The sequence below is a fragment of the Mastomys coucha genome, unplaced genomic scaffold (genome assembly GCF_008632895.1).
Source record: "Mastomys coucha isolate ucsf_1 unplaced genomic scaffold, UCSF_Mcou_1 pScaffold13, whole genome shotgun sequence".
In the NCBI taxonomy this organism is placed as follows: Eukaryota; Metazoa; Chordata; class Mammalia; order Rodentia; family Muridae; genus Mastomys; species Mastomys coucha.
In genome coordinates, this window is record NW_022196895.1 from 6,070,348 (window position 1) to 6,088,435 (window position 18,088).

The window sequence follows — 18,088 nt, forward strand, 5'->3', positions numbered from 1 at the left end:
ATCAGCTCCTGTTACAGGATTACCAGCCGCTGCCTACAGATGAGCCACTGTCCACAGAGGAACCTGATCCCGATGGTGAAAGCCATCTCCCCTCCATTGACAACGCCCCTAGACAGCAGGAAGTAGCTTAAGAGACATGACGCCATAGTTCCACAGACATGAAGATCATAATTTGCAAATGGAATCATATGAAACTAAAAAGATTCTGTATAGTGGGTACCATCAGTCAAATGGAACAGTAGTCTTCAGAGTGGAGAGATCTTTACTGGCTACACTTGTGACAATGGGTTAGGATTTAGAACTGGGACATAGTTGAGGCAAGGAGACTCAATCTTTGAGAGCTAGCATTTGGGAGTATATGTATAGTGCACTCCAAGACAGCCAAGGATACATGAGACACTGGAACCAAACTGGGAGTGAACAAAAGGTGAAATACAAACGACTTTATGTTCACATCCTTAGCCATTAGGGAAATACAAATCAAAACTACATTAAGATTTCCATAGGAAATCTATATCCAACTATAGAGACACTTGTTCATCCATGTTCATTGTTGCTCTAATTCACAGTAGCCAGGATGTATAAACAGCCTAGGTGTCTATTAATTGATGATGGATAATAAAAATGTAGTACATGTACAAAGTGGGATATTATTTAGCTGTTAAGAAAATGAAATTATGATATTTGCAGGTAAATAGATTAAACTAGAAACAATCATTCTGAGTAAAGGTGACCCAGACCCAGAAAGACAATCACTGAATTTTTTTCTCTCATGTGAATATTAGCTTTGAATCTTAAAATATGTATGTTTCATTTGGAATACATAGTTATGGAACTAGTAAGAGGCTATGAGGGATGTGGAACTCTTTCAAAGGAAGGAATGCAGAATGTAATGATACCAAGGGAAAAAGAGAACGATGAAACAATTCAATGGAATAGGGGATGAAATTGCAGGGCAAAGGACAGATTATAAGGAGGGATAACACTAAAGAGCTTTTGAAAAAGCAACATGGAAACCTGCTACTATAGGAGAATCCTAAAATATGTACATATATAGAATTTAAATGGGGCCCTGAACAGCCTGTTATCCCAGGGGGACCTAGATTCTCCTCCTGCCTTTTCCCACCTTCATCAGACCTGAGACTCCTGAACATTACAAGTAAGCTTCCCTTTCCCCACCCATCTTCTCTGCTAGTTGAGCCCTCTGGGCCAAGCCAAGCTGCCCTGAGTACCCTGCTAGCCAGACCACCTCCATTTTCCTGCCACCTCTCTGCCCACCTTCATTGGACATGTCCTGAACCATACATACAGACCTGCAGGTCAGGAACCATACAGCCCAAGGATACCCATCAGAGGCCTGACACCAAGACCATCGAGGTACAACAAGAATATCCAGGGACCAAGCCATCCAGATGGCTAAAGGCCTTCAAAAGAAGACAACAGAAGCCAGAGAAATGTGACACCTTCAGAACACAACTACCCTTCTCCAGCTAGACCTGGATATCCTAAAAAAACCCAAACACAAGAAAATGACCTGAAATCCAATCTTATAAAGATGGTAGAGGATATCCATAAAGAAATACAGGAAAATACAATTAAACAAATGAAGGAAATTAATAAAACTGTTCAAGACCTGAGAGTGGAAACAGAAGCAATTAAAAAAAAACACAAACTGAGGAAATCCTGGAGATGGAATGAATAGGGAAGAGAACAGAAACAACAGATGTGAGCATCACCAAAGGAATACAGGAGATGGAAGAAAGAATCTCAGCCACAGAAGATATAATAGAAGAGATTGATACATCAGTCAAAGTAAATGTTAAATCTAAAAAATTTCTGAACCAAAACATGCAGGAAATCTGATATTCCATGAAAAGATCTAAGAACGAAAGGAACAGAAGAAGGTGTAGAGTCCCAGCTCCAAGGCCCAGAAAATATTCTCAACAAAATCACAGAAGAATAATTTCCCAGCTTAACAAAAGGCATGTCTATAAACATCCAAAAAGTTTACAGAACACCAATTAGTCTGGAATAGAGAAGAAAATCCTCTCACCACATAATAACAGAACACAAAATCCACAGAAGAAAGAATATTAAAAGCAGCAAGGGAAAAAGGCCAGATAACTGATCAGAATTACACCTGACTTCACAGAGACTCTAGAAGCTAGAAGGGCCTGGGCAGATATCTTGAAAATTTCTAAAAACAAAACCACAGGTGTCAACGTAGACTATTATATACAGCAAAACTCTTAATCATCATAGATGGAGAAAACAAGATTGTTCAAGATAAATTCAAATTCAAACAAAATCTATCCACAAATCCAGACCTACAGACAATACTAAAAGGAGAACTCCAACCCAAAAAGGCTAACTTACATTCAAAAAAAAAAAAAAATCAAAATCAGGGATAAAAATCAGTTAGTTAGAAACAAAGAAAACAATATAAAGAATCAACAAAACAAGAGCTGGATCTTTGAGAAAAACCAACAAGATAGGCAAACCTTTCCTCAAACTAATCAAGAGACAAGACAGTATCCAGATAAACAAAACCAGTAATGAAAAGGGAGACACAACAACTGACATTGAAGAAATTCAAAGAATCATTAGGTTTTACTTCAAAAACCTGTACTTTACAAAATTGGACTATCTTAACGAAATAGATGATTTTCTAGACAGATACCACTTACCAAAGTTAAATCAAGATCAGGTAAACTATTTAAAAAGCCCCATAAACCCTAATGAAGTAGAAATCTCCCAACCAAAAAAAAGGCAGATGGTTTTACCAGACTTTCAAAGAGGACCTAATAACAATGATCCTTAAATGATTGAACAAAATAGAAACAGAAGGAACACTGAAAAACTCATTCTATGAGGACACAGTCACCATGATACATAAACCACACAAAAACTTAACAAAGAAAGAGAACTTCAGACCAATTTGTCTTATGATACAAAAATACTCAATAAAATATTCAAGAACCAAATCCAGGAACACATCGAAGACATCATCCATCCAAATCAAGTAGGCTTCATCCCAGTGATGCAGGCATGGTTCCAATATGTGAACATAACCCACCATATAAACAAACTGGAAAAAATTCACATGATTATTTCATTAGATGCTGAAAAAAAAACTTTGATAATAAAATCCACACCCCTTCATGTTAAAGGTATTAGAGAAATCATCGATACAGGGCACATACCTAAACATAATCAAAGCAATATTCAGCAAGCCAATAGCCAACATCAAATTAAATGGAGAGAAACTTAAAGCATTTCCACTAAAAGCAGGACAAGACAAGACTGCCCATTCTCTCCCTATCTATTTAATATAGTACTTGAAGTTCTAGCCAGAGCAATAAGACAACTAAAGGATATCAAGGGTATACAAAATGGAAAGAAAGAAGTCAAAGTATCAATATTTGCACATGATATGGTAGTACACTAAGTGACCCCAAAAATTGTATAAGAATTCCAGTAGCTGATAGACAACATCAGCAATGTGAGTGGATACAAAATTAACTCAAAGAAATCACTAGCCCTCCTTTACACAAATGGGAAATAGGCTGAGAAAGAAATCAGGGTAACAACACCCTCTACAATGGCCACAAATAATATAAAATATCTTGGTGGAACTTTAACCAATCAAGTGAAAGATCTGTATGACAAGAATTTCAAATTCATGAAGAAAGAAATTGAAGATATCAGATGAAAACACCTTCCATGTTCAAGAATGGTCATCTCACCAAAAGTAATCTACAGATTCAATGCAATCCACATCAAAATTCCAACTTAATTTTTTATAGACTATGAAAGAGTAATTCTCAACTTCATATGGAAAAACAAGAAACCCAGTATAGCCAAAGTAATCATGAACAATAAAAGAACTTCCAAGAAGAATCACTATCCATAACCTAAAGCTGTACTACAGAGCAATAGTGATAAAAACTGCATGGTATTGGTATAGACACAGACATGTTGATAAACGGAATCAAATCAATGTCCCAGAAATAAACCAAATACCTATAGACACTTGATTTTCGATAAAGAAGGTGAAAACAATACAATGGAAAAATGAAAGCACTTTCAACAAATGGTGCTGGACTAACTGGATGTCTCTATGTAGAAGAACGCAAACATATCCATATTTATCACCTTGCAAAACACTCAAGTCTATCAAGGACCTCAACATAAAACCGGATACATTAAATCTCAAAAAAGCGAGAAAGTGGGAAATAAACTTGAATGCAACTGGTACAAGAGACAACTTCCTGAACAGAACACCTCTAAGCCTCTAAGATCAACAATGGATAGATAAATGGGACCTCATGAAACTGCAAATCTTCTCTAAAGCAAAGAACACTGTCAAAAAGACAAATTGGCAGCCTACAGACTGGGAAAGGATCTTTACCAACCCATATATCTGAAAGAGGGCTAATATCCAAAACTTATAAAGACCTCAACAAGTTAGACACTACTATCTCATAAAGACACTTACTCAACTATGTTCATAGCAGTTTTATTTATAACGAGAAACTGGAAACAAACTAGAGACCTGGGATAAGGGAGGCACCCAAAATTCAACAAGGGTGACCTTAGCTGTGACTCACTACACTGGGGATAGGGAACCTGAAGAGGCTACCTCTGGTATGCATACAGGAACCTCAGTGGAGTGACAAGAGACACCAATCTGTAACCCTCCTGCCTTGAGGCCTGCCTCTCATAACCACACCTCTCTGCCCACCTCCTGCTGTTTGCCACACCTCACTTCTGGTTCCAGTTACATTGGAAATCCCACCTCTACAGAGACAAAAAGAAGTCGCTGATTGGGCTGGCATCCTGACGAACTTGTGGGAGGGGTTTTACCTCACCTATTCTGTTGGCTGGTAACAAACAAACAGGGCATTAAAATTCAAGATGGCTGAGCAGTCACGACTCCTGTCTAATTTTTTTAAACCTTCCACATGGACAGGTATAACTTTGGCCACCCTATATTCTCCCAAACTCTCTCTTACTGTTGCTTTTCCTTCTAACTCCATTTCCCAGAATAACCCTCTCTTTAACGTTACTGCTGGGCAGTAACACCAATCCACCCACAAAACTTTAAACCCAAAATTTATCCTGTCTATAAGTAATACAGGCACAGGAGAGGGAGCAGAGACTGAGGGAATGGACAACCAATAACTGGCCCAATTTGAGACCCCTCCCATGGTCAAGCATCAATCCCTAACACTACTAATATTTTGTGATGCTTGCTAACAGGAGTATGTTGTCCTGAGAGACTATACCCAACAGCTGACTCAAACAGATATAGGCACCCACAGTCAAACACTGGAAGGAGCTTAGGGACTCTTATGGAAGAACAGGAGAAAGGAGTGCAACCCCGAATGGTATAGGAACTCCACAGGAAGACTAAAGAGTTAACTAACCTGCACCCTTGAGGCTCTCAGAGACTGAACCACGAACCAAAGAATATACAAGGGCTGAACCTAGGCTTCCCTGCACATATGTAGAAGATGTGCAGCTTGGTCTTCATGTCGGTCCCACACAACTGGAATGGGGGCTATCCCAAAACCTGTTGTCTGTATGTGGGATATGTTCTTCTACCTAGGCTGCCTTGTCTGGTCCCAGGGGGAGAGGAATCACATAGCCTTGTAGAGATCTGAAGTGCCAGAATATGCAGATACTGGGGTAAAGGGGGACTCACACCCCTCACAGAGGAGAATGGGGGCATAGGGGAAGGGGAAGGATTTTGGGAGGAAGTGGCCAAGAGGGGGGCAGTGAGCAGTGAATAAGGAAAAAATAAAATTAAATAGAAGAAGAGGGGGAGGGGGAGGAGGAAGAGGAGGAAGAGGAGGAGGAGGAGGAGAATATAAGTGAAACCATCTTATAACAAAGGTAGTGATACCCCAACTAGACATCTCATGTTAGTTAAGTACTAAGAATGGTACTAGACCTGATGGCCAATGTGGTCCCATAGACTCCCAAGCATTACAGGCTATTGCAATCACTCTTAGTTACCCTCCAAAACTTGACTGTAAGATCCTTGAGTATAGAACACCAGAGAAACCAAGCTGGCACTGACCTTGTAGTTTCATCCCAACTGGCTAGCTTTCATAGTGCTGCAATAGTGGCAAACATGCTACTAAAGGAAAGTAATCAATGATCATACCCAGCTCAACTCTCTAAGCCATAATAATGACTGGCCTGGTGAAATATATTTGCTAGTGCAATGTAGTAGTGCACATGTTACAAAAGTTTCTGATTGGATTTAAGGCTCACTTTGCAAGATGAAACCCACACCTGGTATAATTTTCAGAGCCAATTAACCTGTGAGTAGAAAGGTCATAGACCCTAGGAAAGAAGCTTCTATTATTCTGCTAAATGGGCACAGTGCTAAACCATCCGCTTAATAATTGTTATGACAATAGATTAGTGCATCTTTCAAATCTCATCAGAGATGCTTCTTTTTGCAGTACACAGTGATTAACAGACACACACAACTGGTCAATGTACAGAAGGGTATGAGTCTGCTAAGTGCTCAAGCCTAAATGGGACATCATATCACATTCCCTCCTTCAAAGACTCAGAAATCTTTGCAGAAGGGACAGAAAGATTGCAGTACAAGCCAGAGGTAGCATATGACTACAAGGAGAATGTTTTCAAGGCACAAACAGGACAGTAGCATATTAGAAAAATATGAATTCCCAGTGTTTGTGACATCTTGCAACATAAAACATGTTCAAGCTCGTGCCAGACAAAATTCAAGCATAGGAGGTAGAAAGTAGGCATGAACTTCCATCACAGCTGAGAAACATTAGCATTTCACACCTGTGGGAGAAGAAAAGTCAGTTTTCTTTTAAGAGTGTAACCCCTGGCAGGTCAGTGTTCCAGGGTAGATAGACCCCATTCCAAAGAGTATTTGGTTGCACAAATTGGACTAAATGGGTTGAGAGAGGAGCAGATGGAGAACATGAAGCTGAGTGGATAGGAAGGCAGATCTAGTAGAAGATGGAAGAAAGTAGACATTATCAAAATGCATTTTAGGAAATTCTCAAGGAATTAACAAAAACACACATCTAGAGTAAAACACTTGCCTAAGACATGTCTTCAACATTCAGCTGTGCCAATATCTGTAAGTGTATGAACTCCCATGTACAGTGTATCCTATTCATCCTTCAGCCAGGTCTGTATCAGGAGAGTCTAACACAGAAGTGACTTGTAATCCATCACTCATCAAAGAATGCTGCGAGGCTTATGGAAGAAACTAGCATGGTTATAACTGTAACCAACAATTATCTTCAGTGTAACCCAGCTATATTTCCCTGGGTACCAGGAGCCAGCTATGTAACCCACGTCGTGTCTAGCGTCCAGAGCAGAGGACAATGATCACAAAGTAATGACTGAGGGACAAAATAATCACAAACCCTAATCAGCAACAAAAGCAGACTGATATTCTTTTGTAATAGTAGTACAACCATGGGCTATCAACCACTTAGCCCAGAGGCATTACTATGACTACAGTCCTTTTAGAAGTCTCTTAACACAATTCACTTTCACACCAAAACCATTGGTGAATTTTTTTATAGAAAAATCCACTGCAAAGTCAAAACTAATATTCAGAATGTAAACATTCTGATGAAAGTGAAGAAAAAGTATTCAAGGTTTTCCATGTCTGTATTAAAAGGTTGCTCCTGGTAAGGAAACAGTCACTCATTTGCAGGCAGCCTAGCCAGGAATTGATAGGAATTTCAAAGCTACCAAGAGATCTGACAGGCAGAATCATGTGAGTTGTTATTTGTGAGTTGTCAGACTTGACATTTTTTTATCATGGCAGGCCACTTTTCTCTGAAGGAAGGGAGTTACAGCAACAAATGCAAGTGGTTTACAGAGCTGAAAAACAGTGGATAGCCCTAACAATGACCCATACTTATGGCTTAAATGCATATGACTTTGAGTAGGGCCTTATTCTACTAGAAATTTGAAACAGGACTAGTGACCTTTGTTTCTAGTGAAGACAGAGTTCCTACATCCCCATTACCTATAGCTTTACCTAGCCTGTCAAGTACCCTTAACAAACACCTAAGGAATCACTTAGATTTCACAGTCATGCTTTGAAGATTATAGTCTTAAAACCCACCAAAGTCCTATAAAGTCCTGAAAAGAAAGTGAACTTTGACTATTTTTTTAAAAGCCCACCCATAGTCTGGGGTATACTTTAACTTTCTGTGTGCCTCTTTCTCTTAATCCTCATGCTTAAATATTACAAAATATCTTTACTAAGACTTCCATCTTACTGTCTGGCTAGTCCTAAAATTCTTTTAGAAATTCTAGTTTAGCCTGAATTGAGGGCCCTAAAGGATTTGGGGAACTCCTAAGCCTGCTACAAAGCAAAAGAATGGTACTATGACTCTCTCCCCCATCACCCTTGACATACATTTAGATAAACTCTGGTCCTGAGTTTCTAGTTCCTCTTCCCAGGGATAATACAAGCACAGCTGGTAGTAGCTCTCTGAACATATTTTACATTTAACACAAGAAATCAGATATTGGTGCCATGTTCATAATGGCATGCTCACTAAGCACTTTCAGTTTATTAAGCATACTGGCCTCATTTTGATCCTTAGTATCTTTACTGACTTTAAGCAAAACATTTTCAGAAGTATCAGAGCATAATATGAACTATAAAGTAACTATTGTTCACTTTGTACATTTTACCACTTAAAAAGATCACTTTCAAACAGAAGTCATATAATTGATCTTCACTAAGGAGGTGTTTTCTATCTACCTCATAGTTTAACAATTTCAAAACAAACTCGATGTTTCACTGTATCCTGAAAATATATATATATATATATATAGGTTTTCTATTTATTTTCACTTTTAATAAAAACCTCTTTATTGTAAACAAACAAACAGGGAGCTAGATAAATGCACCCACTCAGGCAAGCACCTGCTTAGACCCAAAGTATATATGTTTCAATGAAATTCTATATAATTAAATGTTGGGACCACGAAAAGCAGTTTGTGTTCTGGCTGAGTGAGGCTTACTCTGGAGACCCAGTAGAAAACTCTACAAGGGATGGAACAGTGAGCTACGCCCCCAGACATTAGGGCGCCTGATACCAGGAGCCCTCATCTCCTATCCTCTGGCTATCAATCATGTAGAGCAACACCCCAAGCTCCTAGTATTCTGGCTGGACTCCACTCCCACAGTTACCTGGCTAAAGCTAGGTTTGCCCTGCCCCACAGTTACCTGGCACCAGCAAGGTAGCTCAGCCCACTATAAAAGGGGCTGCTTGGCCCCTCCTCTCTCTGTTAAGCTTTTACTCTTTTTCTTGTCTCTTACCCTCACCTCTCACCCTCCATCTCCCCCTCCCTTCTCCCCTCCATGTGGCCATGGATGACCTCTACCCAACCCCTCTGTTTTGGTCTAAAACCATGGACCTTTCATCTAGACTTGCTGAGCTGGAACAATAGAATAGGCCTTGCCCTAAAGAGCAGCAACTAATCTCCTGTAAGAAAGTTCCCAGGTTTCCACCAGACAGGATCAAGGACTCTCACAGGCATGAGAACCTCGGGCACCTTCTCCCCGCCCCCTTTTTTCCTTTCAGCCCAGGGCTACTACCACCCGGGGGTTGGGGGGGACGCACCCATTCTCAGCTCTTCCTCAGTGTCCAGTGATATCCTGTGATGTCCAAGAGCTAGAACCTGTAGTCCTTGGCCTCCGTGAGGCCCAGGGAGCCCAGACTCCCAGACACCCTCCCACCAGGCAGACTGGGATTCCATGGCTGCCCAAAGCCAGACACCCACCCAAATGTATGGAGAGTATGTGGCAGTCTCCTGCATCCGGCCATTCAGGTCCAGTGTCTCCAAACTCTGGTGGGATGTGGGTCTCTCCCACCCCCAAGCCCCAACAATTAAAATAGTCATGTTGAAGCTGAGAGGCTTTGCTTTACATTTTATATTTGTAGTATTGTTGCATTTTTATACACTTATTCATTTTCTGTGTGTGCTAACAACAGTTAGCTTTATATCTTGTCATGACTCCTGTGTTCTAAACTAGCATTCCATCCTCCCTCATCTCCTCTTACTATCCTTTCTTACTCATCTTTTTAACTGTTAGACTACATCCATCCTTACATTTACACTCAGAGCAGTGTTGAATACAGAATAAAAAGAACAGCTATGACTTTTCCTACCAGTGGTAAATAGTCTTTTTTTCCTGATCTCTGAATGACTTCATGAAAGATAACTCCTAGGAAGTTGGTTAAACTGCCCACAACCTTCAAAACCTCAAATAATCTCACACAGTATAAAGGGTTAGCCAGTTCTCAATGGGCATCAAAAAAGCCTACCTACCTTAATGCAAGTTACTGATATACCAGGAAGAAATGCTGCCCCTTTCTATGTTTGGAATGTGATAGGGAAATGCACTTATCTGCCATTTATAGAAACTCAAGATAGTCTGGAAGAGTCATGAACAAGCCATCAATCTGCAATACTAGTAGTTGCCTGGAATGATTTTTAAGATAGAAGAAAAACAGCGATGGCACACTCAAGAAGTCTTGACATGTAATTTTAAAATTTTACTAATGATTTGACAATATACAGTTGTCCCTCAGTAGGTGCAAGTGATTGCTCCAGGATCCTGTTAGATATCAGTCTACAAGTATTTGAGTCCCTCCAAGAAATGGCCAAGTGTTTGTATATAGCTGACACACATCCTCTATACACAGAGATGCTCTCTGGATTACTTACAACATTGAATAATAACTGTTATTTAGATAGTTATTAGCATGTGTGCCAAACAGAAGCAAAACAAGTTTACATATATTCAGTACAGATACAATTGTTTAAAAGTACTTGTGGTCTGCAGTTAAATAAATCCATATATGAAACACAAGAATACCAAAAAGCAACCATAACAGAGAAATTGAAATATTCAGAGATATGTACAGACACACAGTGAATCTATACACATTTTTACTTAAATCTGTTGTCATTACATGATTCAATTCCAAAATAACTTTAGAGCAGCAGGTTGCACTGCCAACCAGCCCAGCTGCATCTTAGAGTCACTTGGAAACTTTTAAATAAACTATTCATACTACTGAATAGGCTTATATTTCTGCTTTAAATGCTGAAAACTTCTGGTTAGATAAGTTCTAGAGGCATCTGTTGAAGTTGGGAGACAGAATACTATTTTTATGACAAATTAGTATTTAGAGGTCTAAACTAGCATGGTCATAAAAAATGGACTGTAGAGGATTCTACAGCCTCCATTAGAAACCTTCCTACCAGCTTTATGCTGTAAATTACCCTAAGTCTGAAGAACAAGTTTGTGATCTTCTAGAGGTTTTTCTCAAAAAAGGTGTCACAAATGAACTTAGGTGAATCTTTGAGCATGTCTTAGTTAGGGTTTTGCTGCAATGAATCACCATGACCAGACACCAAGTTGGAGAGGAAAGGGATTTTTTTGTGTGACACTTCCAGATCATAGTCCATCACTGGAGGAAGTCAGGACAGGAAATCAAACACAACTGGAACCTGGAGGCAGGGGCTGTTGCAGAAGCCATGGTGAGGTGCTGTTTATTGGCATGCTTCACATATCTTGCTCAGCCCACTTTCTTATAGAACCCAGGAGCACCAGCCCAGGGATAGTACCACCCACATTAGGCTGGGCCCTCCCCAAATTGATCACTAATTGAGAAGAAAATGCTGGATCTCAAGGAGGCATTTCCTCAACTGAGGATCCTTCCTCTCTGATGACTCTAGTTTGGGTCAAGTTGACACAAAGTCAGTAAGTAGAGAGCAAACCATGAGGAACAAACCAGTAAGCAGCATACCTCCATGGCTTCTGCATCAGGTCCTGCCTTGGCTTCCCTCAATGGCTGTGATTCAGGATATGAAAGTCAAACAAATCCTTTCCTTCCTAAGTTGCTTTGGGTCTTGGTGTTTTCATCACAATAGTAAGTCCAACTAAGGCAAAGCCCTAGTACCAAAGAGCTGATTACAACCATTACATCCATTTCTTTAGTACAGTGTATAGTAATATTCAATTTGATTGTCTGAAATGTGAATATTTCTGCTTGTTTTTCTTTTTATGGGGGGGGTATTTCTAATCTCTCATTTAAAACAAAACTTCCACCAAATATAGAAAAGGAAAAATATTTCTGCAAACAGAATTTAAGAACATATCCAAAAGATCATTCATGATTTAAAAGGAAATGGTTTGTATAATATATCACATAAGTTGGTGCATGGACAGAAATCACATGACTACCTCAGCAAAATGCAACCCTTCATAATTAAAGTTCTGGAGAAACTAGGAATAGAAATAACTTATCAACATAATAAAAGGCCATAACCAACAGTATACTAATGGGGGGGGCTAAAAGCATTTCCAATAAAATAAGGAATAAGGCAAAGGTGTCTATCTCTACTCCTTACCCAATATTATTCCTTTAGCTTTAGGTAAGACAATATGATGAAAAAATATAGAAGTGGGAAAGAAAGAAATCAGAGTAACCATATTGGCAGATAATATAATCTATACATGAGACCCAAAAGACCACCAGAAAAAAAATCAGAGCCAATAAAAAACACTTTCAACAAACAGACAGGATACCAAAATCAATACACAAAAATTAGTAGCCTTCCTAGATACCAGTAAAGAATATGTTGAGGAAGAAATCAGAAAAAGAATTCCAGCCGGGCAGTGGTGGCGCATGCCTTTAATCCTAGCACCTGGGAGGCAGAGCAGGTGGATTTCTGAGTTCAAGGCCAGCCTGGTCTACAGAGTGAGTTTCAGGACAGCCAGGGCTATACAGAGAAACACTGTCTCGAAAAACAAAACAAACAAACAAACAAACAAAAAGAATTCCATTCACAATTAATTAAAAAACAAACAAAAACCTTGTAATAAGGCTAGCCAAAGTAAACTTAATACAGTGAAAATTTTGAAACAATAAAAAAAATTAATTGAAGATACTATAAGATGGAAAACCATCCCATGCTCATTAAGTAAACAATATTATGAAAATAGCTATGCTATCAAAAAAAATCTACAGATTGGACAAAATTCCCACCAAAATTCCAACACTAAGATTCTTCTTCACAAATAGGAAAGGGAGAAAATAGGCTTAAAATTCACAGAGAAACAAAAAGACCAAATAGCAAAGCAATCCTGAGCAAAGCAACAATGCTGGAGGTTATCAACAAACCTGACTTCAAACTATACAAAACACCACCGGTACTTGCCTTTAACTCCAGCATTCAAGAGGCAGAGGTAGGGGAATCTCTCGGAATCTGAGGCCAGCCTGGTCTACTTAGTGACTTCTGAGACAACCAGACCTACAAAGACCGTGACTCAAAATGAAAATGAGAAGAGCATTATAAAGCTAGTAACAGAACACAAGACATCGGAAGGAAAGCAGGGTGACCTGGCTATAAACCAATAAACATAACCATGTTTTGGTTTTGTTTTTTAACAAAATCAGAAAAATACACATTTGAGCAAATAGGCTCTTCAACAAATATTGCTGGCAAAACTGGCTATGTACATGCAGAAGAATAAAACTAGACCCATGCCTCACTACATACAAGAAACAACTCTGAAGAGATCAAAGATCTTATTTCACGACCTGAAACCAGAAAACTAATAAGGACAAAGTAGAAAAAAATGTTTAAGATCCGAGCATAGGCAAATAATTCTTTTTTTTTAATTATTTTCTCTATTTACATGTCATATGGTTTCTCCTTTCCCAGTTTCCCCTCCAAAAAAACAAGCAAACAAACAAACAGAAACAACAAGAACAAATTGTTCTTGTTGCCTCCCCCCTCCCCATGCTTGCCACCCTACCCTCTCCCACTTATTGGCCCTACACTGGGGCACAGAATCTTCACAGGGCCAAGGGCCTCTCCTCCCATTGATGATCGACTTTGCAATCCCCTACTATACATATTCAAGAACTGCTTTTTTGTTTGTTTGTTTTTGTTTTTTTGTTTTTTGGTTTTTTTTTTTTTTTCGAAACAGGGTTTCTCTGTGTAGCCCTGGCTATTCTGGAACTCACTCTGTAGACCAGGCTAGCCTCGAACTCAGAAATCCGCCTGCTCTGCCTCCCAAGTGCTGGGATTAAAGGCATGCGCCACCACCGCCAGGCTCAGGCAAATACTTCCAAACAGGAAATAGAAATAGTCTCTCAAGAAATAGAACCAACAATGGATATGGGTTTTCATGAAGATAAAAAATATCTAAGAACACTCAAGAAAATAAATGCATGAAGAGACAAACTTAGAAAATGGGAGAAATCTTTGTCAGCTAAATATATTACACAGAGTTTAAAATCTGGAATGCACAACTCAGAAACCTCATCACTTGTGATCAAAAACAAACCACCTAATGAAAAAGTGGTATAATGAATTAGACAGACAATTCCCAAAAGATGAAAAAGATGAGGTAGAAACTGGCAATAAATGTATGAACCCAAACCCGTTAATACACACCTTCAGTCCCAGCATTTTGAAGCAGAAACAGGCAGATCTCAGTGAGTTTGAGGCCAGCGTAGTATACATATTGAGTTCCAAATGCAGAGGTCCTGTCTCCAAACAAAAAAACAAACAAACAAAAAACCCAAAACAAAAACAAACAAAATAACAATGATGATAAAAAATTAAGTATATTAAATAATATATTTAACATCACTAGCTATTACGGAAACACAAATTACAATGAGATCTTTTTGTTCTTCTTACCTCAATAAGAATGGCAATTATTAAGGAAACAAATAACAAATGCTGGTGAAAAGGCAGATAAAAGGAACCCATTTATACACTAACAGTGAGAATGTAAACTCGTCCCAACTGTGATAGTCAGTATGGAGATCCCCGAAAAACAGATCTATCTTATGACTCAGTATATCTCTAATGGGCATTTGTTCAAAAGTTTAAAAAACAAAACAAAACAAAGAAAAAAACAAAAATACCAGCACATCAATGCTTATTGTACCACTGCCCACTAATTGAGGAATGGAAAAAGGAAATGTGATTTATATACAATGAAATTCATTTCTGCCATAAAGATACAATTATGTCTTTGAAGTAAAATGGATACAACTGGAGAAAATTAAACAAATTAAGTAAGTCTCAGAAGGGCAAATAATTCATGTTTTCTCTCACTTATGAGTGAGATACATAAATTGCTGTTATGTGGAGTAGTATGAAAATAGAAGCAAAACTGTTTTGAGAAAAAAGGAGATTAATAAAAAGGGAAAGGTATGAAAAATGGGAGGGTAGTGAGGGATGGAGAGGATAAGCTCAAAGTATATTACATACTTGCATGAAAATGGCCTAATGTAAACCTGTATAATAAAATTTATTAAAGTATTCTTTAACGCTTTTTGCTTGTCAACACTATTAGCAAACTTCTATATTGAACTCGTTTATTTCTTCACTCCTCCCTTTAAAATACAGTTTTATTATGGTATATAGAAGGAGTCCTTACTTCAATATTCTTCCACATGTTTTTAAATGTGTAAATGTGTAGCTGCAGTTCAAAATCATCTAAGAGAAGACCACGCTAATGGACACATAAAATAACACTAGTGGGGCTGGAGAGATGGCTTAGTGATTAAGAATGCTTTTTGTTCTTCCACAGAATCCAAGATAGGTTCCCAGCACAACACCTATAATTCCAGATTGTGAGGATAAACCACCCTCCTCTTACCTCAACTGCCACCCAGAGGTATCGCATTCTCGAGTGCATGAACACTCACACACACAAAAATACACAAATCTTAAATTAACACAAGAAAAATCATGTAATGCCATAATTCACTATAAACTATGAATAACCTTATACTACTCATTAGTAAAGCTGCTGTCCTTAGAATGCTGACACTGTTTAGACAAGACACAATGAAAAAAGTCTTCTTTAGCACTCAAATGTAGCCTTTCACATTACAAGGAATACTCCATCCCAAAGGCAACAAGAATGAATCAATACCAATTATCAATTCATCCACATAACAAAAAAGTTACAAGTGAATTTAAGTACGTTATTTGTGTGAGGGTTTTTGTAAAAACAACAAAAACAAAAAGCAAGTCCTAAAGATCTCCAATTTCTAATCTTTTAAGTTGGAAATCATATAAACTGTATTTTATGCCCAATGTACAATATGAGTTTGATCACAATACTGAGAAAGATACTGCAAAACCAGTTATGATAAACATTACTAGGTGCAATAATGCCTCCTTTAACTTTTTTTCAAATACACAAGCCACCCAGATGAATCTGAAAATCATAGGACTGTAATTCTAGCCCATGCTAAAACTAGATCTCTTAACTTACAGCTGCCTGGTATTTTCATTTTTAAACATTCTGAGGTGAAGCTTTTACTTCAACCCTGCAATCATACCCACCATAAAGTATTTATGTGTTTGTGCGAAGCACTGTATATACTCGCATAGTACATATGTATACATTTGTAAATATACAGTCCCTTAGGCCTGGTTTAGTTTTTAATGAGAAATAGGGTAGAGGTGTCTGAGGTAAAGCAGCCCAACTCCAGTCAGGTAAAGAACACTATCACAACTCCCTTCCTTTTGAAAAGAGCACATACCACCGCCATCCTATACATAAGTATGGTAACATTCCAAAAGCACACTGCCTGGAGTCTCCCATGTCATCTCCGGGGTGCACACGCATATCGACGCACCCCAGAACACGCATGTCACACGCCCTCCCTGGACCTACTGGACCTCCCCGGCCATAGCCAGCAAAATTTCCACCATCCCCTGCCAGTCCAACCCGGGGCAGTGGAGCAGCAAGGCTCCAAGTCCTGCAGGGAGGGGAGGGATAGGCCGAGGCCGGCGCCGCTCACCGTCGATGTTTTCCCGGTCGCTGATGTGCTGCAGATTACAGCCAGTGTCCTCACGGCTGAGGTCCGTATCCGGGCGGTAGGACTCCAGCCGCGAGTGCGCATTCCTTCGGAGCTTGGGGCTGGACGACACGCAGCATGAAGTAGTGTTCCCCATCGCTGCCTATCCGACTGGTAGCCCCGGGGCGCGGGCGCGGGCGCGGGCTCGGGCGCAAAGGCAGGCCGCCCGCGCCCCGTGGAGGGCGGAAACCGCGCCGGGCCCGGGTCAGCAGCGACGGCGGCGGCGGGGCCGCGCCATGGACGGCGGCGACGTGCAGGCGACCGACAGACAGCGACCCCGGCTGCTACGGCCTCAGGCCCTGGTTTGCGGCGGAGGAGCCTGAGTCCGCGCCTGCGGCCCCACGCAGTGCTCACCCCGCCGGGGCCATGGCGGGTGGCGCCGCGCAGGCCGCCTCCCACCGTGTTCTCGTTCGGCGTTCGGCTCCCAGCGGCGACTTCCGCAAGCGGTTCCGGTTCACGGCGGGGACACGCGAGTGCGCGCAGAGACGCCGACGGGACCGCAGCAGCGGGAGCGTCCGCAGCGAGGCACAGACTGGCTTGCGGCAGAGGTTCACGAGCCCCGCCCCACGTCTGCCCGCGTCGGCCCCGCCCCCTCCCGCGGTCCCGCCCCACGCCGGCTTACTTCATTTCCACCTCTCTGCTAGGCCCCACCCACCCTTCTACACGCAGGCCTGCTCCTTCCCACTGCTCTGGAAGCAGATTCTTCAGCCTTGAAAATGCTCAGTAGCCGGCACCCCGTCTGAAAGTCTTCGTCGTCTAGACACCGATGCAGCTCTCCGCTCTTCCGCTCTCAGGTCGCAGTGGCAGGAAGTAGATAGTGTCCCCGTGGAACCATGAGGGGGCGCACACTGGAGAGGGCTTGTTGCAGCCTTTTGGGTGAGGCAGGCTGGAGTGCTGCTTAATGTTAGAAGGCGCTCCAATATGAGTTAAGAGCTCAGCTTCTACGATGGAGGTAAAATCCTTTGGTGATGTGAGGGTCATTGAAGTACAGCCTTATAACAATGAAGTCCAATGTCTAAAAATTGTTCTTATTTTGGGATTGTACCATAGTGAGAGCCAAGATTTTAAACTCTACTAAATACAAAACAAACAAAAAGACAGACTGTATATATTTATGTTCATTTAAGAAAATACTAGTAGTGATGTAT

The 18,088-nt window shown here is 40.4% G+C and overlaps 1 protein-coding gene across 5 annotated transcripts in view; it reads right to left on the minus strand.

Annotated features, from left to right (window-relative positions):
* Window positions 1-17,507, minus strand: part of Ccny (cyclin Y) — a 134,333-nt gene extending 116,826 nt beyond the window's left edge. For 2 of the 5 annotated variants that reach the window (XM_031364943.1, XM_031364942.1), the window contains exon 1: window positions 16,884-17,507. In XM_031364943.1, coding sequence (XP_031220803.1) covers window positions 16,884-17,037 — 154 coding nt within the window. In that variant the 5' untranslated portion in view covers window positions 17,038-17,507. The remainder of the gene's footprint in view (window positions 1-16,883) is intronic. The other 3 variants (XM_031364941.1, XM_031364940.1, XM_031364944.1) reach the window with 2 other exon arrangements.
* Window positions 17,508-18,088: the final 581 nt, after the last annotated feature.